At 36.3% G+C, this 26,147-nt stretch overlaps 1 protein-coding gene and 1 long non-coding RNA gene across 4 annotated transcripts; both read right to left on the reverse strand.

Moving 5' to 3' along the window:
* Positions 1-379: 379 nt before the first annotated feature.
* On the reverse strand, positions 380-1,942 carry LOC311082036 (uncharacterized protein; the record flags this gene model as incomplete). Its single annotated transcript, XM_084112782.1, has 3 exons — positions 380-789; positions 1,331-1,429; positions 1,546-1,942. The coding sequence occupies 3 exons, from the start codon at positions 1,940-1,942 to the stop codon at positions 449-451; spliced, it is 837 nt and encodes a 278-aa protein (XP_083968908.1). The 3' UTR covers positions 380-448.
* A 1,443-nt stretch (positions 1,943-3,385) lies between these two features.
* LOC311081061 lies at positions 3,386-9,943 on the reverse strand. Of its 3 annotated transcripts, XR_014605789.1 has the most exons (5): positions 9,613-9,943; positions 9,351-9,378; positions 8,950-9,195; positions 8,393-8,553; positions 3,386-4,099 (listed from the first exon to the last, which is right to left on the reverse strand). It is a non-coding gene; the product is annotated as an uncharacterized lncRNA (long non-coding RNA). The 3 variants fall into 3 exon arrangements; XR_014605788.1 differs by lacking the exon at positions 9,351-9,378; XR_014605790.1 differs by having other exon boundaries at positions 9,351-9,943.
* Positions 9,944-26,147: the final 16,204 nt, after the last annotated feature.

Here is a 26,147-nt window from a genome sequence, read left to right on the forward strand (position 1 = left end):
AAACTTAAACACTTCACTGAAGTGACACTTAAACAAAAAAACTGTTGAATACTCCAACTGGCTTACATTACTTTCTTTACAAATAGCTTAAACAACTGTCTCTACACAACTAAGACCGTTTTTGTTTTATTTAGTGCTGTTAAATCGATTAATTGCACCTAACACACACATATATATATATATGTGTGTGTGTGTGTGTGTGTGTGTGTGTGTGTGTATGTATATATATATGTGTGTATGTATATATATGTGTGTATGTATATATATGTGTGTGTATGTATGTATGTATGTGTATATATATATATATATATATATATATATATATATATATATATATATATATATATATATAAAACAAACTTATGTTAGATGCAATTAATTGATTTGACAGCATTAATTTTACTATTTTAATCTATAGGTCATGCAGGCTGTGATCAGAGCTACTGGTTTAATTGCCGTTTGGAACATTAGCAGAATAATGCACTGGCCTACTGTAAAATTGGCCTGGGTAGTGCTGCGGAGGCTGCATATAAGGATTGAGTGGTGGAGCCTGTGCCTGGAAATGAGGAGCTGCTTCATAGGGTTGCGGAATAATACTCCTGAGACCATCAAATATTTGTCCCAACAGACGTTCAGTTGAGCGAGTGCTTTCTTCCAGAAACCTTGAGAGTAACATCTCGTCACGTTGTTGATTTCTTTCTTGGTGTTGTTCAATTCTATCCAAGAAGGCTCTTTGTTCAGCTGACCAAACGTGCATTAGTTTGGCATAACCAGATGAGGTCTTTCGTCCTAAATGAACAGAAAGATATGCATTATTTCCATTCAACCTAATGTGAAATTTACATTACTTAAAGACCAAAGTTTTCAGATTTCAAAAATGAGAGTAAGCAGAGATAAAGAAACAAGATGTAGATGTTGTTTTTACTGTACAATCACAACAAAATAGATGTTCCACAAACCCCAAATTCAAGACTGTGAGTTTGTGTTCTTCTTTAAACACAGGATATGTAAAACTGTAGTTAACATGCAAGTTTAGTGGGGCATGTTATTTATTTTTTTTTTTTTTTTTGGGAGAAATTACTAACAAAACGTGTTTCATTCTATTAAACACTTAACAAGAAAGCAAGGATGTTCCCATGTTTCAAAACGTGTTACTAAAATGTTCCTGTTGTTCGATTACTAAATGCCATGGGTCTAGCAATGCCAAATGTTATGGCTTTGATTGTTGGGCAACACAGGAATTAATAATGAATAATGCATTAATAAAAGCATTTGTAGAATGCAGTCAAGTTATTTTTTCTCATAATGAATGATTTGGCATGAAACTTACTCTTTTTTGCAGCGCTTGGTAGAGCATGGCCATCAGCTGTCTCCTCTTCTGTGTGTACAGAGCTGCTCATTCCCTCTTCCTCAAAGTTGCTCTCAATATCTACATATCAAAATCATTATGAATAATAGCTAACTATATGACCAATAAGTGTACATGTAATGTTAGTGTGCACATCTCTGCATGCGTTACGCTGCGGTAAAATTATCACAACTTACCAGACGCGTCTTCCGGGACGGTAGAAGCACTCGCATCAAGGGAATCTTCTTCTGGGAAGCCGACATCCACACCATGTGCTGTGACGTTCACCAGTGGTCTTCCTCCCATTATTTCATCCATAATGGTATAGAATGGAAAATTAGCCGGGGATTCTCCACTTTTGTTGTTTTGGTTTTTCGCCTTGTAGTACCCACTTTTAAGCCCTTTCCAGCGTTTTTTTATTTGCTCGACTGACCTGTTAATTCCAGCTTCTTTAAGTTTTTCAAAAACCTGCTTGAACAAGTCATTATTGCGTGACTTGCGACCGTCTAATCTTTCAACTATTTTTTCTTCCTTCAAAATATTCAGCAACAACGTGGTTTCTGCTACAGACCAATTTTGCTTACCGCACGCCATCTTCCCTTCAAAAACAACAGTGCGTCATACGTCATTACGTCATTTCTACGTCACATGCGCATTCCTTTCAGATTTGGTTTTCAGTCCGATTAAGTGTTTACATGTTCTCTTGATCAGATTAGAAAAGGAATAAACCACCCCTTTCAATCCGATCGAAATTTCAATCGGATCGAGCTCAATCGGATCAATTAAGGTGTTTACATGAAGGTTTTTCAATCCGATTGAGCCTTCAATCCGATTATAAGGGTCCATGTAAACGCAGCTAGTGACTCGAAACCCTTTTTATATGGTCCCGCATCGTTATGATTGAACTCACGCCCGAACGCATAGGTTAATTAGACGCAGCAGTACGTCCCACTACATTAGCCCAAAACAGGTCTATTAACTAACTAACATTAAGATTTAACTAATGTTAACAAGTGGAATCTTCTTGTAAAGAGTAGATTTGCAAGAAGCAAATCATTTCTTCATGATTTTCATGTGATAGTCTATGAATTTAGAATTACCTGCGTTGCCAATGTCCTTCGCACCTTAGGGCCACTTCTGAAGTATTTTCCACAGAATGAACAAGTAGGAGTGAAGGTTGCCACTACATCAGCCTCCAGTGCAGTTGACACTAACTCAGCCTCTAATGGGAAGTTTGCCAAACGATGGGCTGCATCTGACTCCCAGCATTACATATAAGTAGGGGTGTAACGATATTCAAACCAAACCGAAAAAATGCAATACACCACCCACGGTAAGAACCGCGATACTCATGTCGATCCGAACGCCCCATACAGAAATGTAATATATGTCAATATATGTAAATTACATATATAATGTTAGTGCCCATGTATGTCTGCTGCATATATGAGAATATATGCAAAATTCATATATGTAAAACACATGTATGAAACATATATTTCAAAATATATCAAAAATGGCCGTTTTCATGTAAGTGCCATATATTTTCCCGTATATGCACATAAATGTGAAATATATGTAAGACGCATATATGTATACATGCCTATATGACGCATATATGTATACATGCCTATATGACGCATATATGTATACATGCCTATATGACGCATATATGTATACATGCCTATATGACGCATATATGTATACATGCCTATATGACGCATATATGTATACATGCCTATATGACGCATATATGTATACATGCCTATATGTACTTATTTCTATAGTACATACTTTCACATATATTAGGGATACAAATCTTATATCTGAATGCCTTGAAATTAAATGCCTATAGTTGGAGATTTTGTCTATTGTGTGAATACCAAATATAGTATTTTAATACAATAATGCAGTGTTTTCTTTGTCATTTTTGACAAATACATCCACAAAGTACCATAACCATATGCCACAGCTTTAAAAATGCATCAGTATCACATGCATGTACACTGTCACTTTTCACTGTAAATTTACAGTTAAATACTGGCAGCTGGGTTGCCATCCACATACTGTATTTTTACAACACTACTACAGTAAACAGCATTTACAGTACTCCACTGTAATTACCAAATACAGTATATACCACATTTTACATTATTAAACTTGTCGACAGCAATAAATTGTATTTTTACAGGGAATACTGCTTTTATTATTACATAATTAAAATATTATACTTTAAGGTTTCATAAGAGTAGTCACACTAGGAAAAAGAAAACAACATTTTCTGGGTTTTAAAACATTTATTTAGTTAAATTGCCTTCTGTGAACATGTTGGCTGAATTACTTTTTAAACATAAAATGCAATTTTAACACTTAACAACAAACAGGTAACAGTTAGCACTTAATTAAAGGAATAGTTCACCCAAAAATTTAAATTAGCACATGATTTACTCACCCTCAAGTCATCCTAGGTGTATATGACATTATTCTTTCAGACGAATACAATCAGAGTTCTATTAAAAAATGTCCTGGCTCTTCCAAGCTTTATAACGACAGTGAAATGCTGTTTCTTTTTTGAAGTCCATAAAAGTGCAAACGAAATCCCATTCAAAGTCTGCAAGGTTTCGCAGAAGTGAGGACACCTGTAGGCTTACAGTGGTGTTCTTGTTTTGCACAACTTGGCCAGTTTTCTTTGAAGTTACTTGTCCTTTCTTTGTTTTTGATCCACGTTCAGGATTGATGTCAAGAAAGCGTCTAAAAGGCAACAATTAAATATTATTAACTGAGTGTATATATTTTGACAAAGAGAGACGGCACAAAAGCTGTCTAAAACTGAACAACATGAAAAAAAAAAAAAAAATGCAATGTTGGATGTTGTGAAAAAAAAAAAAAAATGCAATGTTGGATGTTGTGATCAATAACTGATATTTTTTCTGCCCTGGTAAAATACATCAACTCAATGTGTCTGTTTACATGCACACTGTCAACTAACTAAATTTTTGGAAGTGGGGTTGCCAGATTTAAAGTTTTATTCTACAACTTTTGTCTACTCATCACCCAGCTCATTAACAATATCATCCCCTCATCCGGTGCCATCAGAGTAGGGCCGCAACGACGCGTCGACGTCATCGATTACGTCGACTATGAAAATACGTCGACACGCATGAAATGCGCCGACGCGTCACATTAATTATTTACGTTTAAATATCGAGTAATGGCGGCTTCTGCTTCATGGTGAAAATGACAGACCACGATCATCCAAAGTATGGGAATACTTTAAACTACGGTTTTTAAAAGTTGTGTATGCACATGTAGACTGCAGACCTGCACTCCCGCGGGACCCAACGCAACAGAGTGCGGCGCGGAAATATGGATCTGATGGCCGAGTGCGGGCGCGGGCGGTAATGCACCCGTGTGTGTGTGTGCTGGTTGCGGGAGAATAAAACGATTCGCGAGACTCCCGCAAAATAGAATTATCTATAAATTGAACATCTATAAACAAATAAATTGTCATTCATCTGTTGCACAAAAGCAACAATAACAAACAAAATAGAAACGATTTACAGGCCAGAGTCTCTATCTATTTATAACATGTTTGCAGCGTTGAACAATGTAGCCAATCACAGACAGATGTGTTGATTTCTTGAACGCAAATCAGATGCATTTATAGAATCCCCTCACCGCTCAAAATGGACTTTTTGTTTAGTGCTGAATTCTGCACACTGGCAAATCATCTGATTATAGCAAACAAAGTGTAGATATTATGAAAGATTAATTGTGCAGCCAGTTTCATTTATAATAACAGATATTTGTGAGATCGCGATGAACTGAGATGTCAGCTTTTTAGAAATTATTAAGGGAGAAATCCGTCCCGCGCAGGACTAATGTAGACTTTAGAAACAAACGACTAACGTTATATTTACATTAACAGTAGCCTAGGCTGCAATCTAGTGTATGTGAACCTTTTTGCAGATAAACACAAGTGTATTTTCGGACAAGTTAATTGAGTAAATCATCATACTCCCACTAAAGTAATTAATAACAGACTATATTAAACACGTTTCCTAAATAGGCCTGTGACTGTATCTTACATTTTATGAAACTGTACCATTAGTTAAAAATAAAGCTTAAAATGCTTCCTGTTCGCATATTTCATAATAAAATGACAATTACCCTTTCTGAAATATATTTTTTTGTCATCATTCATAGATTTCATGATAAAATAATATACAGATGCACTACCCTCTTCAAAATACAGCTGATATATTGTTGTACTTATTTATTGTAAAGTTTCCCAGTGGATAAATCAGCTAATCCCAAAAATAATCATTAGATTAATCGGAAAAATAATCGTTAGATTAGTCGACTAATCGAAGAAATAATCGATAGATTAATCGACAACAAATATAATCGTTAGATGCAGCCCTACATCAGAGTATCAGTGGAAAGGCAGTCTTTAGACTCTCCGTTTATATAGAGCACACACTGCCAGAATCCAGCCCAAACCTTTGTGACAGAAATAATTTAACTTAATTGCAAGCCTTGCAATGTTTATTGCATATATGACAACATGATTTACCAGACTAAAATGCATGTTTGCACCCAAAAATTTAAATTCTGTCATTATTACTCACCCTCAAGACTTTTGTTCATCTTCGGGACACAAATGAAGATATTTTTGATGAAATCTGATAGTTTTGTCCTTCCATTGAAATCAATATCATTGCAACTGTCAAAGCCCAGAAAAGTGGTAAAAACATTGGTAAATATATAGCTACAGTGGTTCAACCTAAATATTATGAAGCAGGGTTTCTGCACATTTTTTAAAGTCAAATTTAAATGTTAAAATTGACCGGAGTTCTCCTTTAAGGTTGCACTAGTTACATGGATTATTTAAAGGAACACTCCGACTTTTTGGGACTTTAGCTTATTCACAGTATCCCCCAGAGTTAGATAAGTCCATACATACCTTTTTCATTTCTGTGCGTTCTGTAAGTGTTATTTGACGCACCCACCGCTAGCCTAGCTTAGCACAAAGACTGGATGTAAATGGATAATGGTAGCATACTAATCCCAATAAGTGACAAAATAATGCAAACATTTTCCTATTTACATGTTGTGATCTGTATAGTCACAGCGTGTACAAATAACAAGGCTATATGAGACAGAGACCATTTTTAATCGTATAAATACTGGGAACTATATTCTCACTAGGCGTAGGAGCACAGCTAACGTTACTTGGGCGGAGTGGCTACTTGGGCGGAGTGATTAGCGCCGCACACGAGACGCCCTGTTGATGTTTTCCGTAAACAAAACAAACGTGACTAACTAGCTAGACGTGACTCGTGATCATGGCTGATTTTGAGGAATTGTCAGAGGAATTTTACTGTGTATCAAACCAAGATCCAGAACCATATAGTTTTGAGCCAGAATACACAGACGAGGAGTTACAAACTTTGGAAGCTGTAAGACAAGATGCCGAACAGATTGATGTAGAAGGGAGAATCAGAACGAACATGACCTAATGGTCAGCTGTCCACCAAGTAAGTGATTTTGTTATAATGATCATTCATAGTTCAATGAAATTGTAGTATAGCCATGGCATATAGTGTGGTCATGACAACACAATAATAACAATAAAGGGGATACATGGAGCCCCTATTCACGTAATAGTGTCACTCACTACTAAGGTTACATTACATTAGCATGGCACTGTTACAGTATGGCTAATGTTAGTCATCTCAAAACATAACGGAACACTTACCGCAGCAACAGGTGATCCAATTTGTCCTGTCTTTATTATCGATGGGATGGCTGTATCCTTTAGCACGCGTTTCATGGTCCGTGTGGCAACTTGCATTTTTACAAAATAGTCGTCTATAGTAAAATGTTCAGAGCAAACGAAATACTTCGTGATGCTGTTTACAGGTGTGTTTAGTAGCCATCGATTCATCAGGTCAGCGTTTTTGGTTGGAATTCTATGAAACATCATAGTATTACCTGGTCTCCCCTGTTTATTGTCGCAGCTCTTTACAATACAGCGAACACTCATGATTGTAAACTATAAATTTACTATCTAGTAATTGCTGACTCTATTACTCCAACTCTGAGCGAACTCTCTGCTCCTCACCACAGGGCGTCTCGTGTGCTGCGCTAATCACTCCGCCCAAGTAACGTTAGCTGTGCTCCTATGCCTAGTGAGAATATAGTTCCCAGTATAAATACGATTAAAAATGGTCTCTGTCTCATATAGCCTTGTTATTTGTACACGCTGTGACTATACAGATCACAACATGTAAATAGGAAAATGTTTGCATTATTTTGTCACTTATTGGGATTAGTATGCTACCATTATCCATTTACATCCAGTCTTTGTGCTAAGCTAGGCTAGCGGTGGGTGCGTCAAATAATACTTACAGAACGCACAGAAATGAAAAAGGTATGTATGGACTTATCTAACTCTGGGGGATACTGTGAATAAGCTAAAGTCCCAAAAAGTCGGAGTGTTCCTTTAAACAATGTTTTTACTAGCTTTCTGGGCCTTAAAAGTTGCAAAGACGTTGCTGTCTATGGGTGGTTCAGAAACCTCTCAGATTTCATCAAAAATATCTTAATTTGTGTTCTGAAGATGAACGAAGGTCTTACAGGTTTGGAACGACATGAGGGTGAGTAATTACTGACAGAATTTTCACTAATCATTTAACTGAAAACAACTTGCACTGACATATCTTAAAATATATGACTGCCACTGTTTTATCTCAAGATGCACACCAGTAATGTTTTTTTTTTTAAATGATACATTATTATAAAAGCTGCTTAAATACCCTAATTTTATTAAGGCCTAGACCTGGCTTAAGCTAAGCCCTGTATGGAAACCAGGGCCATATTGTTCATACCAGTAGTCAACATAATAAATACTGTCAAGTCAAGGTTAGTGACACAATTCAGTCTTATATATATATATATATATATATATATATATATATATATATATATATATATATATATATATATATATATATAATGGCAAATATGCCAGTGACTAACCTCTGAACAAACTCAAGGTGCTGCCTCTTCCTGTACTGCAAGCTGAAGTTATAGGAGGAGGCAAACAGCGCTGCCAGGCCAGTGATGAAGAGGCTGTGATCCTTCACACACACCTTGACCTTCCAAACTTAATATCCAGCACTGGTTGCTTAGAGATTGACCTGTAATGGAATAAAAAAAAAATTAAAAAAAGAATAAATAAATAATATTAATAATTAAAATAACTACTGTGGGTTCCACTGTGGTTCGATGTAGTTGTCTATTCATAGTTCTATGAATTAAATTTTTCAACTAAAAATTAAAATTGGTTAGAATGCTAAAATGCACTGGCATATAATTTTGTTTGTTTTAAGCATAAACTCACTTAATTTTGACTTATTCTTTCAGAAAACGACAATTTTTACGTGTCTATTAAATGCTTCTTCATGTAAGAATTGTAGATATCTGGACTGGAAACAAAATAAAAACACTAATTAAGAAAAACATATTTTGCAGTGGGGTGAGTAAATGATGGCTTTTCATTTTAGGTTTCATCTACCCCTTTAATGTTTACATACCAGGAAATAAGTCGTGGACTTTCTGGCAAATGTAGATTGCTGGACATCAGCGATGCAAATTCCTGAAACAATTTTTAAAAAGGACAGCACAACCTTGATCAACAGAACCAAAACATAAAACATATTACAAATTAATGAGATTTGCTGAATAATCTCTACTTATCTGCTTGAAGGATAACACCGTCTAACTTCTTTGAATTAGGGAGTAGTTGTAGGACCATGGGATGGCAATCAGGAATAGGCCTACTACATTTGAAAACAGCATTAGGAACATGGATTTTCATGTGCTAGCAAAATTCTGACAACGATTCAAAAGCACGATCACAGAACTGACAGAATTTGACAGCATTTTTTTTTTTACCACATAGACTATAACTGTAACACTACTTAAAAGCACTTACATTAACAATGGCCATCAGATTACAAAGCCTAAAACGAAAAAAATATATATCAAATGCACGTCATGCAAATAGCATGGTAAAGGTTGCCTATTATATGAAATGTCGAAGTTAACGTTACTTGGTAAACAGGTGGAACAGAGTCAGTGAATTGGTTGCGCGGCCACGGTAGTAAACCGCGTTCGCAAAATCAAACCAAATACGTGAAAACAATGTAGAAATGCGAACGCAAAAAAAAAAAAAAAAAACTTATATATTGGCTTACCTTATCACTCAGTTGAACAATTCTCCATCTTCTCAAACTCTAAATCCCACTTATCGTCACGCGCAGGTTAGATTATTCAATGACAAATTCTTCCATCCGTCTTCAGGTAGCTGCTACCGTTAACGTCGTCCATTTTCTGCTGCGTCACAGGCAACTAATGTTTGAAACACGAACCGAACCTCAAAAAAGCTTTAAAATTGCTCACAGATTCGCAGACATTGTTTATCTTGATAACAGGAATGATTATTTGTTCAGTTGAATCCCGCTGACAAAACAAGTTTGCCTGTTGTAGCTGCCTAACGTTACTGTCTGCTCGCATGACGCGTCACATTTGAACCAGTGTTGCCAACTATTTTCAAAGGAAAGTAGCTAACGCCTCCCCTGAAAGTCGCTAAATGTCGCTAAATGACGTAATACGTCAATTAGCATATTCATGACGTCATCGCGGCATACTTGCGTTCTGCTTGCCTAATGTTTTTTCTCATTAAAATCATGCTCACATACTGTATTTTAATATAATATAATATAATATAATATAATATAATATAATATAATAGGCTATAGCCGAATGTCCAATAAAGCTGTTCTCATTTAGCCTACTATATTTTTTTGTCAGACAATAGAACGAGTGTAAAATTATCTGAATTGAGAGTTCGGGAACTGGGTGAACTAGCACTGTGATAGTGAGTATTACAAGTGATAAGCACAAGAAAAGAAAGGGGAAAAAATGGTCAAACTAAATTCTTTAAATATAAAACAAAAGATAAGTGATAAGTCCATGGAAACAACACTGCTCATTCACGTCCGTTAGCTGCCGTGCTGCTGCTCCTCTCTCAACCATTCACTGAACAGGGTAGACGCAGAGAGAGAGGTGCGTGACGGCAAGGAGAAAGCAAACCTCGCGCTCGCAGGACTGTGCTGGCAACATTTGGAGGTTACTGAGGTTTGTCCAAAAATGCAGCTGGGAGGGGCTGGTGCGCGAGAACTGTGCCGCCTGTGAGTGCTTTGCCACGGGGATGGGTAAAACGGCAGCACCCGTGGCTCGTTGAGAAGAGTAAGAACTGAAGAACAATGTGCGGTTTCACGTCAAAAAGTCTCTAAAAGTCTCCAATAACACCAGCAAAAGTCGTTAGATTTGTCGCTAGTCGCTTTTTTGAAAATGTGTCGCTAGAGGGGTCTGAATACTCGCTAAATATAGCGACAAAGGCGCTAAGTTGGCAACACTGATTTGAACTGAATTGAGTGCGAAAGAAATCAATCCCACAATGCAATGCCTTTTCAGTCAGTATGATGGTAACGAATTTATCAGGACGAAAACAGAAATGTGCTGTATATTTACAGCTGTAATACTGTATTATGGAAATACAGTACAATTCTGTAAGAAATTCGTTGTAAATTTACAGTAGGCTAAAGGGTTACAGTGTATGTTTACATACATTTATTAAATATGTTGAAAACAAATATGTATGTCACATATTTATAATTAATGTTGTCCATATGCGAGAAACCAAACTATACTGTAATATATGCAGATATATGGTATCATATATGGATGAACTCAAATATTTTCTTCACATGTTTGGACACATAAATGTTCATATATGTTGCAGGCATATATTGTGTTCTCAGATAAGTCAAATATATGTATAGATATATGTTGCAGGCATATATTGTGTTCTCAGATAAGTCAAATATATGTATAGATATATGTTGCAGTCATATATTGTGTTCTCAGATAAGTCAAATATATGTATAGATTTATGTTGCAGTCATATATTGTGTTCTCAGATAAGTCAAATATATGTATAGATATATGTCATGCTATTTAAAATATAAGTACATATATGGCCATATATTACATTTTTGTATGGGGCACCCTGCCCCCTTGCTGCCCTGCTCACCCAGCTCTCACTTCACCTTATGGCACAAAAACTATTTTTATCTTCCTTGACATTGGATTAAATAGTAATTAGTACACTTTTAACCACTAATAAGAGCTGTATTTTTAATAAATATTATAATAATAATATTATTTACTAAATTTTTGTCTTCCAACCAAGTGCATGTCATGTGATTTGTGTGATCGATCACGCTCGGCAGTTTATATACACACTGCAGGATGGCAACTCTGCGTCATAATGAGATTATAGCACAAAACTTTGTTTACAAAAGAAATAATAGGTTAGCAATTAAATGTTACATCACAGCCATGGAAACATTTGGATTCATGCCGAATAAGAGAGGTACGTCACGTGAGCCCATAAATTTAAGCTTTGTCGGCTTTGTGTTTTGTTCTGCAATCTGGTCACCCGATTATCAGCGAATTTAACAGTATTCCATTAGGCTAGTTATTTCACTGGACATGAAATCCTTTCTTTTTCCAAATCTTCACTCACATCTCACCTATTTCCGCAGCGGATTATAAATGTTTCTCCCTTTGGGTTCTCATTTACATTTTCGCTTGCACATCAAATTCTATTTAAAAGGTTTGTGCTTGTTAGACATGGCGTCAAGTTTATTTGTATAGCGCATTTCACACACAATGGTGATTTTAGTTTCATGGCAGCACAAAATCAAACATAGCCTAAATGTGCAGAAGATAAAATTTGCTCTTTAGACCTTTTACAATAAGTGTCAGTTGCTTGGAACATCAGGAGAAAACATGAAGATATTAGAAAACTTAGAGATGGTCTTTACTGTTCGTGTCCCATATCCCTCTCAAAGCGCAGAGCGGTAGCTATATTACACATCTTGTGGGGAAATATAAAACAAATGTTTAATGTAAATAATAATCTTATTTTATTTAGATTACTATTATTTACTTCAAGGTTTTACAGGTTGTAGTGTGTTGTTTCACTGACGGAAGTGCTAAAATACATTATGAAATGGACGATTGAGCCTTGCTGGTTTTTTTAAATATTTTTCAAAACATATTTAATTGAGGTATATATATATATATAATAGAGTGACCATATTTTTGTTAGGTTTCTGGTTGCAGCAACAAGGAAACAGGATTGAATGGATGAATGCATCAAAAAAATACTTGACAAATGCATTCACAACCTTGCAACTATACATAAAGTAATACATCCTTTCCATTCAACGTTTGGCCCGCAACAATAGGATAATATAGAGAAACAATAATAATAGTTTAGCTTTTAATACCTTTTACATGACACTCTTTCTTTTCATGGCCATGGGTTAAAATAAAATAAAAAATCTACTACACTATTTCAGTAACAAATAATTTAAATCCTCCTGATCTCCTGATTTCCACCACTTCCTAACCCTAACCTTGTTCTCTTGTATACTTTCCTTATGTGGGCTTCTAGGTCGCTAGCACCTTTATTTGACACTGACACGTACGTGCCAGCTTTGCAGGTCATGCATTCTGCTTTACACGGATCCCGACCGAAACGAAAACACCAGAATTTTCTCTGTAAATCATCTGTGAATTTACATTTGGGCTTTTTTTACACCGTTCAGGAGCCATGTACCACTGTTGATAAGCAAGCGCTGCTCTGTCTCTCCCTTGTGCTCTCTGCTGAGGGTAATGACTGAGATGCAGTTTGACCAATGTTTGCCTTACTTACATGACCGACCGACCAATGGTGGCGTGCGAGAAGGCGGGACCTAAAGCAATGCAAAAATGGCGACTGTAGAAAGCAAAAGCCGAATCCCGGACATTTAGGTTCATCTAGAAATCCCAGCTGGACACATTTTTTTAGTTCCAAAAAGAGGACATGTCCGGGAAAAAGAGGACGTATGGTCACCCACGTATGGTTCCTGTCTTGTGTTCCCCTTGTCTTTTGATATTTCCTGTCTCGTGTCATGTTCTGTACTTCTTTGTAGTTTTTCATGTTGATCAGTCTCCCCAGGAGTATCTTGTTTCCTCATTACCTTGTTAAAGGGGTGGTTGATTATGATTTCACTTTTCTAACTTTAGTTTGTGTGTAGTGTTGCTTTTTGAGCATAAACAACATATGCAAAGTTACAACGCCCAAAGTTCAAAGCAAAGGGAGATATTTGCTTTTAAAGAAATCATTTTTTAAGGACTACAACAAATGACTGGTTGGGACTACACGACATTCCTCACGGGTTAGTGACATCACCAACCCTGAAATTTACATAAACCCACCCCCAGGAACACACAGTCAAGCACACTTGTGAGTCAGCTCAAACTGTAACATCAGTCTTTTCACATGCAATAGAAAGTCACTCTGTGTGAATCTCACAACAGTTCCTATACGAGCGATTTATAGATTATCATGACAGAATATGCTAATTGAAGATAGTTAACTCCACATCAGCAACATAAATTCATCAACTAACCATTAAGAAATGTCCTGTTGCATTCTGCGTCACTTCTTCTTGAGTCTCCCCATCTTTGTTTGACTCCGTTTAAACATAAAAGGCAGAACAGTTTCTATCATTTTAGTGTGTGTCTGCGTGAGGTAATCAGAGCTGCTAACACACAAGCTCTTGAAACCCCGCCCTCTGTGTTGGGAGAAGCAGCATATTTGCATTTAAAGGGCCAGACACAAAACGGTTCGTTTTTGCTAACCCTCAAAAAGTGACAACTTTAACATGCTATATAAAAATATCTGTGCGGTATTTTGAGCTAAAACTTCACACACACACTCTGGGGACATCAGAGATTTATTTTACATTGTGAAAAGGGCATTATACCACCCCTTTAAGCTTGTTTGCCCCAGTGTATTTATAGCCCTTGTGTTTCACTTGTTACTTTGTCAGTTCTTGTACATGTTATGGTTGCTTCCGGTTCTGTTATTCTCGTGGTTTTGTTCTCAAAACTCAAAGAGTTCTCTACAAATTACTTTAGATGAATAAGTAGGTAGCTTCAGTTCAACCATGTGGTTTCCCTCTACCAAACAAACTCACTTACTCTATGGTGGCCAAGCTTATATATCCTATTACCTCCAGGCAATAGCGCCGTCCAGCTGCTCCTAGTGGTAATACATGTGACCCAAATACATCACACTAGGAAATCAACAACAATAGAGGAGCTAAAATACAATAATTTAACAAGTAACTTTTTGTCTGTTACAAGTCAATACAACTCCTGGCACAGAGAACAGCACGGGCCACGTCATCATTTATTAATGTCTATTTTCTCCCTATTCCATGTATGGAACATTGGTTGACTGTATTTTACAGTACGTGCACTTACATGTACTTATAGTGTACTTACCTAAGAAGATATTGGTTAATATTAGGTAGCTACATGGATTAAGGTAAGGTTTAGGGGTAGGTTCAGGGTTAGTATTTAGTTATTACCCATTTATTGCAATTATTATAATAAGTACAAGGTATGTACATGGGGAACAGGACTGTAAAATAAAGTGCTACTGGAACATTTAATAATGTATTTTCACTGTGAGTTAAGACTACATAGTAGTGATGGGAGAAATTCCGAAATTTCCGAATCAGTTGAACCAATTGTTGGTTGATTCAGAGGTGTCCCCTGCATGTTTGGCCTGATTTTTTGTTGCATTTTCACTCTTCTGACCAGAGAAGAGTGAAAATGCAACAAAAAAATCAGGCCAAACATGCATAAAAGCAACTTTTACTAACCCATTGCGAGTTTAATCAATTAAATGCAATGCACTAATCATCTAATATCTGACCTGGCCATCAGCTTTAAAGGGCATATTGCAGGTTAGAGTACCCAGTGAGCCAATGTATAGAAAAATAATGTAGGAATTAGATTTAAACATATACTTATAAAACGCTATTTAGGCTTCTGGAGTCATTTTTGTGAGAAAATTTTACTTCCACATTTGAAAACCGACAAACCAGAAGTGACGTAACGGGAGAGAGTGCGGCCAAAGTAAACAATAGGAAAGCAATGAATCGCAATGACAGTTCGGACGCTGAAGAAATTGTAGCCTAAATGTTTGCTCGTATGACGGACCTCAGCCATATAATTATGAGCCTGCTATGTAGTCAAGAGAGCAGGGACAGGCCAGGATTAGACAGAACAACGGTCAGAGGAGACACATTGGGTGCTTCTCAATATCTCTCCTTGTCTCCTCTCTCCTCCGTCCTCCATCCTATGACCTGGAAACCTATCGAGCTCAGCCATCTTGAAGGACATCTCAATTCTCTAATTGCACCGCGAGGATCGAGGAGTGAGGAGCTTCCAGAGGAGTCATGAGTGAGGATACACGGGTGTATCCTATGCGGAAGAGTTTTATTGACTAAACGTGATGCACGTATAAATTCTCCTCCCCCTTCACATCTGTCACAATCATTTTCATTTATATTTCAGTTCAAACCAAGGTCCATGTACAGCCTGGTAGGTGCAGGTAGATAGCAGGAACGGATTTAAATGACAAAAATAAGACCACTCTACCGCACACTGTTGACTCTTTTATTTTATTCAAAGTGAACAACGCGTTTCACATATAGCGTCCTTTACACATATAGCGTCCTTTACACATATAGCGTCCTCAGCTTCGCTCAGGAGCGAACCTGAGGACGCTTACAGTATGTAGTCAACCAGAATGCCTATTACCACCGCGCTAAGTCACCACGGCAAAGTCACCGCGGCAAAAATAAACCAGTCGCATTTCAAAGTCATTCATGAAATGAGGTGGCGCAAAGGGACATTTTGCAAAACAGCAGCAATTGACGCATTTTGAAACGTAAGTGGGGCTAATGTCAATTAACAGTAAGGATGAAATACTGCAACTATGGTAATTTCCATATAAGCCTACAACAAACATGAAAAATAAAAAAAGAGTTATTGACATTCAAGGACAATTATGAAACAACCTTAGATTTGGTGGAGTTGAAACTGCGTTGGTGGGCAACAGAAACCTATTCCTCGGGGGACCTGCGCGACAGCAAAAAAAAAAAAAAATAGCCTACACCAAAAGTAGCCTGGGTTTCCCCATGCTGCCTTGCTCGCAGCGCGATTTTATTCACGCTGCTAGGCAGCCTGGACACCATGGACCAGATTTTCCCCTGAAAAAGGGAACCAATCACAGAACGGGGAGCAGCAAGACGATGACGACACCGAAGCAGTTTGTTTATATCTATGGATCCAACATGGCATCAGACTCGACGTTACCTTCTACCCTCATGTTTATCTTGCACAAACGGTAATATTCGCTAAACGCCATCGTGTACAAATAAATCTTTGACCCATCGTCTTTTTCCTCGTTGAATTTCTGTCGCTCTACATACGTCATCTGGTATAATTGAAACGATTGGCTATGAGCTACGTACAGGCGCATTTGATAGACATTCATAGCGCCCAATAAACGGCTCTGGGCATTCGTAAACCACGCCTCAAATACGAGAAAATGAACATGTGGTTCGTTAGCCAGGCTACACCAAAAGACCATTATAGGCGTATCTCGCAGTCAATGAAAATAAATTAGGTGCAATGATGCTGATTATTTTCACTATTCTATTGAGGAATGAGACGAATGAAGAGCACTTTTCTCTCGTGTTAGCAAACACACACTGACTGCTAGACAACCGAACTACTGGGCTTTCTAGTAAATTCGTGGTCGAGTGGTATAATTTAGGTTTCAATGATTTAGATGACACCGGTTCAAACATGGGCTACTGTAATTTTTTTATTACTTGTCGAATTCTAAAACTCAAAAAAAAGCATATAGGTTTTTTTTGCTTATATTTACTATAAAATAAAATGAGCATGTATTTCCATTTTACACTAAGGAACAAATAGGCTATTATCTAACAGAATAACTGAATTTGTATAATAATTCCAGTCGTAATTTCAAAAGCAGTTCTGTTAAAAACAGAAGAAAAAAACTTTATGGGGTTCCCTATACAGAAAGAGTTTTTAAAAATATGGTTGTAAGCAAGGTGCGATTTGCCAGGGGAACGGGGATTTCCATTTGGTCTAAATATCCCTGCCTTTGCTGAAATATTTTTATCCCCTCAGTAATCAATGCTATACTTCACCAATATACCATATAAAATATATAAAATAAAGATATTCAACACGCACGTTTAAACAACAAACAATAAAATTAGAACCAGTGCTTATGCTCCTGTTTTGAGAGATAACATGCAACGCGTTTCAGTTACGATCCGGTTTCCAGTGGCCTTGTGCATGCACGGCTTTTCAAAATGTCACAAAGTGTTTTGGGATTTTTTTGAATAAAATATTGAAGTTTATAATTAAGTATTTTGGCACACCACGCCGAGTGGCGCTACACATTGTTCTAAAATCGGGTTTTATTCTGGCATGTTGAATAGTGTTCGACAGACGCAGCGGCGCTTTCATTTGGATTTATTTTTCTCATAAAACAACTTAATATAGGCTAGGCTACTATAGGCCATATTTTGGTCTTACAGATACGAGTAAATCATTCAAAACTATAAACTTTTATTAATGTACACTCACAATAGGCTAATGACACAAGTTTATCTCTGTCTCCGGAAACTGTGTGTCACAAAAATGAACTGAAAGCCACTTGCCTCAGCTCATTCACAATAAGAAATAGGCTATGTCTATAAAGCTTTAAAGCTTCAAATGTCAAAATATTTAAAGAATGTTATCTGATTATGTAATCCATATGAAACCAAGAGGCACAGAGCAGGGGCGGAGCCAGACAATGTAAACATTCGGGGCTTAGCCCAAACCTAGAGGGGGTATATACTCCCCCGGGAGTATAAATATATTATATATTTATTAAATTTAAATGTATGATTTATTATATATTTATATATATTGAATATAGATGATATTGTGTAATATGTTATAGTAAAATAATGATGCGTTGTCCAAAAAGCTTACATATAAAATTGTGGACAGTGATATTCATTTAATTAGCAATACTCTGCTGCTACTATTTATTCATTATTACTGTTCACCATAACAATTCCTTTAATTATGTAAATACTAATATGTTTATTACATTATTACAGGCGCATCTCAAACATTTTGAATATTGTGGAAAAGGTCATTGTGCTGCACCACCAGGAAAAGAATGACAGATTAAATTCTCAGGAAACCTTTGCAGGTGTTTTGAGTTGATTAGCTGATTAGAGATCTTGTCTTCTTCAAGAAACCTAAATAAGCGAACTGTTAAGAGAAGATCAGTTAAGATAAGATAAGAAGTATCAGTCATTTTTTTCCTCACATTTACTTGTTTAAAAACTTGCTTTTCCAGATAGCGTGTCGGTTACCAAGAATGATTGATGGGTCACAAGCAAATTTCAGAAACTTCCCCGGCTCAGAAAGCCAAAATATTAAATGTCACAGATGTATATATTTACTGAGTAATCCACTGTTTTGTCAATGGGACCAAAATGAGAGTTTTCACTTCTGTCATTTGATTATTTTATTTTTTACACAGAGATTGGTAGTTAAATCTGTTGACTTTAGAAATCTTTGTTGCATTATAATTCAACGGTGTCAGTTCAAAAACGGGGAAACGCACTTCTTGTGTTTGACCTCTGGTTAAGTTCACATGGAATGACCCTGATGGGATTTACATGATGTTTCCTCATACTGAAAATCTGAGAATAGTCATCCTGACCTGCAACATATAAAAAATTCTTTGTTCTAAAATTCTAATACATTTTGAGATAGGCGTACTGGAGTTTTGATTTCCATGAGCTGTAAGCCCTTATCATCAAGATTAAAACAATAAAAGGCTTGAAATATTTTACTTTTTATGTAAGGAATGTAGAATATATTAAAGATTTACTTTTTAAATTAAAGTATGGAGGGAAAAAATAACTTTTCCACGATATTGATGCATCTGTACTTGGAATTGTTGTCATCAGGAGGAGGAAATATACTTTCTCATGTCTTTCTAATCTTCTTTATCACTATATTTCTCAATTGGTCTCTCTTCTTATCCCACTAATGTGCCGAGATTAGCTGTAAAACATGCCCTGAGATAACTTAGCATTTGATACAAGCTGTGTGTTTCGGTTTTACGAGTACCCAAACATGTTTATCATGTGTAGCCTATGAGCGCGTCCAATGAGGAAAGGACAAGGCAAGAGTGAAAATCTCAAGAGTGAAAAAATTCAATGTAAATCGCCCTGAATTAAAATGTAAAAATAGATCAAATCATTTCTTTGTCGAAATGTTGCGATATTGTTTCATTTAAGTTCATAATTATTCTATAGGCCTAAATGTTATTTAGTTTAACAGCAGCACGAAATACCCACTGAGTTTTGAGATTTATTTGAGAAAATAAAAATAACCGCCCTCTGCTTAATTCACAAATCGCACCCTGGTTTTAAGGATCCAAAGATCCAGCCCGACTGAAAGATGCCTGTGGAATTTAATATTGAGTTGAAATTTTTTTTCATGACAACAAATGAACATGAGTTTGATGTTTGTGTTTCTTTTTGCTTGGCCTAAACCGAAGTAGTGTTTTAATTCTTCAATTAGCCTATTGAAATAATGAAATATTTAGTTAATAAACTTTTTTTATGACAGAAATATTACTACATGTAGCCTAAATTATTTAATTCCTTCATTATCAACACTTAAATAATGCTAATGTCTGCGACTTTTCTTTTTCTCAGACTCCTCTCAGAGCCTGTGGGGGGTTTGGTCAGTTCAGTTATCGTGGGGTTGCAGGACAATAGCCAAGTGTTAATGTCCCGTCTTTCATATGGAGAGTGTCGGATAGCCAGCCTAATGATACAGAACAGGCAAAGGCAAAATTCCTTTCAGGATAAATCTCTCGATGTGTCCAAATAGGTTTTCCATAAATAAATAAATAAATTGAAGGGTTCAATCCAGTTGTTTCAACTGGTTTTGTAGAGTTTTAGAAGCAGTGTGAATGATTGTCAACAATCTGGCCTTGTCTAAACATGACCTGTTGACGAAACTAGTTCATGCCAACTAAATGAATGCGAGTGAGCAGCAGATACAGAGCTCTTTAATTCACGATCAACCTCGTTTTATTGTAGGGTGAATTCAAAAAAGCATTATTTTTCTTTAAAGCAACAAAGGCTAAATAATTTTTACAGTTATTTTTTGTAATTGGTGTGGATGACACGCAGCGAAATACAGTATTATCAGCTTTATGATGTGTTTCTACCGTGAAACATTTAATATCGAGAGACACCCAGCACGCGCAGGGAGGGAGACAAAAGAAACTTGCTAAAAAGAGATCCAGCGAGAGAGAGGCAGAAAAAAACGCCCGTTCTTAAATGTTGCTTTGTAGGCTACTATTTTCATTTTGTACTGTTTTAATTGTACACAACAAAGCTGCAATTTCTTTGTCAATACAAATTTAAAATGTTGCAAATCTGTTTTGAAAATGTTCTTTCGTTGCTATGGCCTGGTATCACTGTCAATCGAATTGTCAATCGTCTCAATTCGAGCCTCGTCATCTTCATTTTCTAGTGCGATCGGCTGATAGCCTAATCTCCTTCAACAGCACCTTCGGGTTTTGTCCTCTGTAGGCTACAGCGCAACAGAGGCTCAACTGAATGTAGCAAATTTATGTTGTGATGTGCCATTACTAATTAAACAAAATGCTTGACTTCTGTTCTGTTCTATTTCTACTGAATCTGTTCTATTTAAGCATCAAGAACGGTAAAACATAAACGCTGTCGGCTAACAGCGGTTATATCATGTAGGCTACAATGTCATGTAAACGCCTATAAATAATAAGGACAGACAATGAATAGGCTAACAAAGCTCTGAAAAGTGTTTTGAATCAATAAATTAACATTTCAGAAGTTTTTATTTTTGCCAAATAGCATATTAAACAAGAAACAAAATTATGAATATGATAGAGCTGAGATTCAAACTCAGAACGCTTGAAGCACCGCGAGGCATTTGTTGAAGCGTTGACCACACAGCTATCGTCTGAACGCTGTCTCATGAGCATGAGCTTAACGTCTTATCCTTACACAAAGCCTCATTGATGTGACATTTTTCTATTGCAATGTTTATGTTGAAATGTTTTCATTATTTATTAAAGAAAATTGTGCAAATAATAACAACCTATAAGTAAGTCTATTTAATTCTTAATTAATCCAAAAACACAAATGTTGCCGACTAACATCGGTTAGCAAGTCTTGACAATGTTTTAATTTTACGATCATTTATTTTAATTTATTTCACTGTTATGTTTCAGTTATTAAATCATCTAACAAATTAAAATAACATGAAGTAAAAGACAAGTAACCTATTGACATGCATAGCCTTTCTAAATTATAGAAAAACTGGACACACAATGTTAACGTGTGCCTAGGCCTACTTTGCTTAAATTTGATGCAATAATAGAAGCCTATTTTTTTTCAGTTCTAAATTTGTACTTCTTTTCAGTACTGTGATTATGAATTTGTTTAGCTATAATGTTTAACTTGCATTTATCTGCGACCTCAGCTCTCAATGAGCTGCGGCAGATTACGTCATAGAGAGAATAAACTGACACTTTTCTGTGATTACAGCGCCACTTAGCGGTAAAGGGCAGCAAATACACATCCCCAATTTGGTAAAAGTATTATTCTGGTTGAGTACCAACTGTAGCAAACACTCAATATGACTCAGATGAAAATTAACTCTCTAGCTAACTCTGGCGCATTTACATTTTGAGTGTAAACAAAAAATGTTAATTGATGTGCATTGTCCCTTTTAAATAAACAAACAAAAAAAAAAACTCAAGGAAGAAATGTAAGAAAATGAATCGTAAAAGGATTTGTCTGTCTTCGTCAAAATAGCCTTTTAGAAAGATTACGCAAAATGCGCATGGGCTTATTGCCTATTGTTTATTGGGCGACAGAACAAAAATGTTAATATGAACCTTTAAATTAAATTACAAAATATGTTTGTAACAATATGTACATAAGTTACTTGTCAGGTATTGTTCATAAAAACAAGCATTAGATGAATAGGTACCGTTTAAACTGTTATGTTTCATCCGTCCCACCCCTGTGTTGCAATCGTCCCGCCTGAAGCACAACTACCTTTCAAAGTCAATTTTTACTTAAATCATTCTATATTTGTACCAAGTAACACATGATACTAAGAGAACACAAATGTGAGTTGTTGAAAACAAAAAACAAAAAATCTATCTGTAACCTTATCTTAAAAAACAACGTTTATCTGAAAAGTGTTTCAACTGTCCCGGCTCTCCCCTAGACTAAAAATACAAGGCTAACACAATGACAGACAGATGCAGATAATATGTAACCAAAGGAACAAACGAGAACACAATCAGAAAAGAAGGAAACCATAAACAGAGCAACCAGAACTTAAGAAAACAAAACATAATAAAAATAAAAGTCAATGATCATGACATAAACTTAACCAGTGTTAAGCCTCATTGTTACTTGTTTCACTGTCCCGAATTGTATCCAGGGATTCTGCGGTCTGAATTTACTCAAGGTGTTGAACACTCAGCATACGGTTATTAATGTGCCGGATTTTTTATTTAGTTGGACGTTGCTGTACCGAGTCATTAATATTGCCAGAGTAAAAATGACTTGGTACAGTGTAATCTTCCAATTCACTGTCCAGAAGGATGAGCATCTCGTCATCTTCTGACACTCCAATGATCTCCAACTCTCCTCGAGGATCTGGCGCTCAACAATCTGGTGGAGAAAGAAATCCACACTTAGGGTTAAGGTTAGTGTTACAGTTAGATTCTTATAAACAGTGAAAATGTATTTAATTGAACATTCATTAAAGGTGCTGTAGCCGTTCTAGAACATCTGACACTTGCTGACCCAATGGTTCAAGTTGTTTTGGCTTTTCCTGAAATTTGTCAATTTTGTAGCAGAGAATATTTATCATTTTTGTGATGTCAAAAGGTGTTGAACAATCTTCTGTAATGGAAGAAACTATTTTATTACTTCTTTAAAACTATTGTGCAATAAATGGAACTTTTTGCATTTCCATTTATTGCACTTTAAACAATGTAAATGAAAATGACAGAACAATGTTGGTCTGCTCAACACTGTGAACTCTATCTTAAATGTGAAAATGTTGTCATTACTTACAGCTTTTCCAAACCTGTATGAATTTCTTTATTTTGCTGTCTGGTTACTGACATTCTTCTTATTATCTTCTTTTGTGTTGAACAGAAGAATCATAAAGGTTTTGAACAACTAACATTTTGTTAGTTGCACATTCGTTCTACTGCTTTTCCAGAAATGATTGTAGAAGTGTGTAAAGTTTTCTGTGAAGTCAACGTCATGATTATATCCGATCAATTCTTCCATCTCACTGTAAAACTCACATTTAATGACACCTCGTCCAGTGGATTTATTGTTGTGTTTAATTTTCTTAAAGGCTTCCTCCAGAGTTGCCCACGCTCTTGCCACCTTTGCCTGATCACGTCAAATGAAACGTCTCAGTGAGTTTCTGGGCTATTTCTGACCAGAACAGTTTCAGATGAATATAAAGTTCAATGAACAGCATTCACGTGTATTTATTCAATTTATTAAAACATTTATTAGATATAAATATTTTTTAACATTATAAATGTTGTCTGTCACTTTTGATCAATGTAATGCATTCTTGCTGAATAAAAGTAATGTCTCTTTTTTAATCCGATCACAAATGTATGAATGGTATCATTGGTTCCACAGAAAATGTTATGCAGCCAAACAGTTTTCAATAATGATAATAATCATAAATATTTCTTGAGCATCAAGTCATCATATTAGACTGATTTCTGAAGAATCATGTGACAATGAAGACTAGAGTAATGATGCTGGAAATTACAGGAATAAATTACTCTTTGTGTATATTCACATAGAAAACAGCTGATTTAAACTGTAATAATATTTTTACAATATTACTGTTTGTACTTATAGTAGTATTTTATATATATATATATATATATATATATTGTAGCAACAATGACATCTGCTTTTCACATTAAGTGAATCATGTGGGTGTCGAACACATCGTCTTTGTCCTTAGGAAGACAGCGCTGGTTAATTATTCTCTCGGGGATGATTTTCTGGCGCCCTTGTGGCTGGACTCCCCTCCAGCTCAGTGTGAACCCCTAGTGACTTTATAGCCGTGTGACATTCCAGAGCACACACACACACACACACACACAAAACATCCTTTGGGTGCAACTTCATTTAGAAATATGGCTCTTGAATGTATACCTTCCGATATGTATGTGTGATTAGTTTTGCTTTATAATAGAGGTGTGGTTTGCTAGAGTATAGTTTTGAATTCTAAATGTTCACTGAAAGAAGGTTCCTCAATAGTGTCTTGTAACCCGACCTCGACATGGTCATAAACTTTATGACCCCAAAGCTGCAGCTCATCCAGTTCCTCTGCAAGCCAACATTCCAACACATTAACACACATGGAACTTTTCATGGGACTTTTCAGAGAAAACTCTTCAAATGTTTGATACGTATTCCTTTGTTTCCCAGGTGTCTTCACTTGCCATAATGGAAACACTGACAATTTTATTGTGTGTTTAATCAAACTTTATTTGTGTGTAATTATGCATATAAATGTAACGTTATGTTTCCCCCATATTTACCTGTCATAATTGACCCTTCGCTAAGCCCCGCCCTCCTTAGTTACTGTTGCTACGCCTGTCAAGCTTTTGCGCCTGGCACGTCTATTACAGTATGTATGCACTGGTTTCAGACATTCCTAAGGAGATAATTAGTCATTTTTGGCAAACAGGTGAAAATATGAGAGTGCAATACTGCAGTATGCATTCGAGGGCTATATCCACGACATAATATGCAAACGATTAGAGAATAATTTCATCAAAATTGAAGTTAAAGCATAACGTTAGGTCCCAGCGCAAGCAGCAACCGCCTCATATGCTGACCATTTAAATGGGAAACACACAAATTTGAGGAACAGCTTTGTGAATGCCCAGTAGGGTAAGTGAAATTTGAAAATATTCTAATATTTATAAAACAAACAGCTTATCCATATGTATTGTGGAATAAACACAAGACATTAGCCTGACCACTTTGCAATGATACCATTGTCCCGCTTATATTTTTAGCGCGCCAGGCTAACGTTACTGCTCACACGTCGGACTAACTTACTGTTATGAACTAATTAAGTTTGCATACCAACCTTTTCCTTGGAGATCTCGGGCAAGCCCCGTGATGTTCCCTCCTTTTACTAACTACCTTTTACTTTTACTAGAACTAACAGGAGAGTCGCGATCGGATTGGGGTAACGGTTTGGCCGTCGATTAACAAAATGTTGAAATATATTTTTAAGTAACGTTAAGTTATGTCAGTGAGCCTCCGTCTTGCCTTTAATCACACTGCTTGATCCACGAGCTGGACAATAACTTTATTCTAGAGCTGCTATAAAGCTAAAACACTTTACTTTTAATTTCCTATTATCAATGTAAAGCTGCTTTGGAACAATCTACATTGTTAAAAACGCTATATAAATGAAGATGACGCCCGGCATTTCTCCCCTTGGGTTTTAGGTTTCGGGAAGGGAACAAAATCCACCACCCCGTCCAAACTTTTAGGATACCGGGTATCAGATTTGCACAATCCATACGCACGACGCTTCGGCATGTTTCCCTCGCTCGAAAGCT

The sequence above is a fragment of the Abramis brama genome (genome assembly GCF_963993115.1).
Source record: "Abramis brama genome assembly, chromosome: 4".
Classification (NCBI taxonomy): domain Eukaryota; kingdom Metazoa; phylum Chordata; class Actinopteri; order Cypriniformes; family Leuciscidae; genus Abramis; species Abramis brama.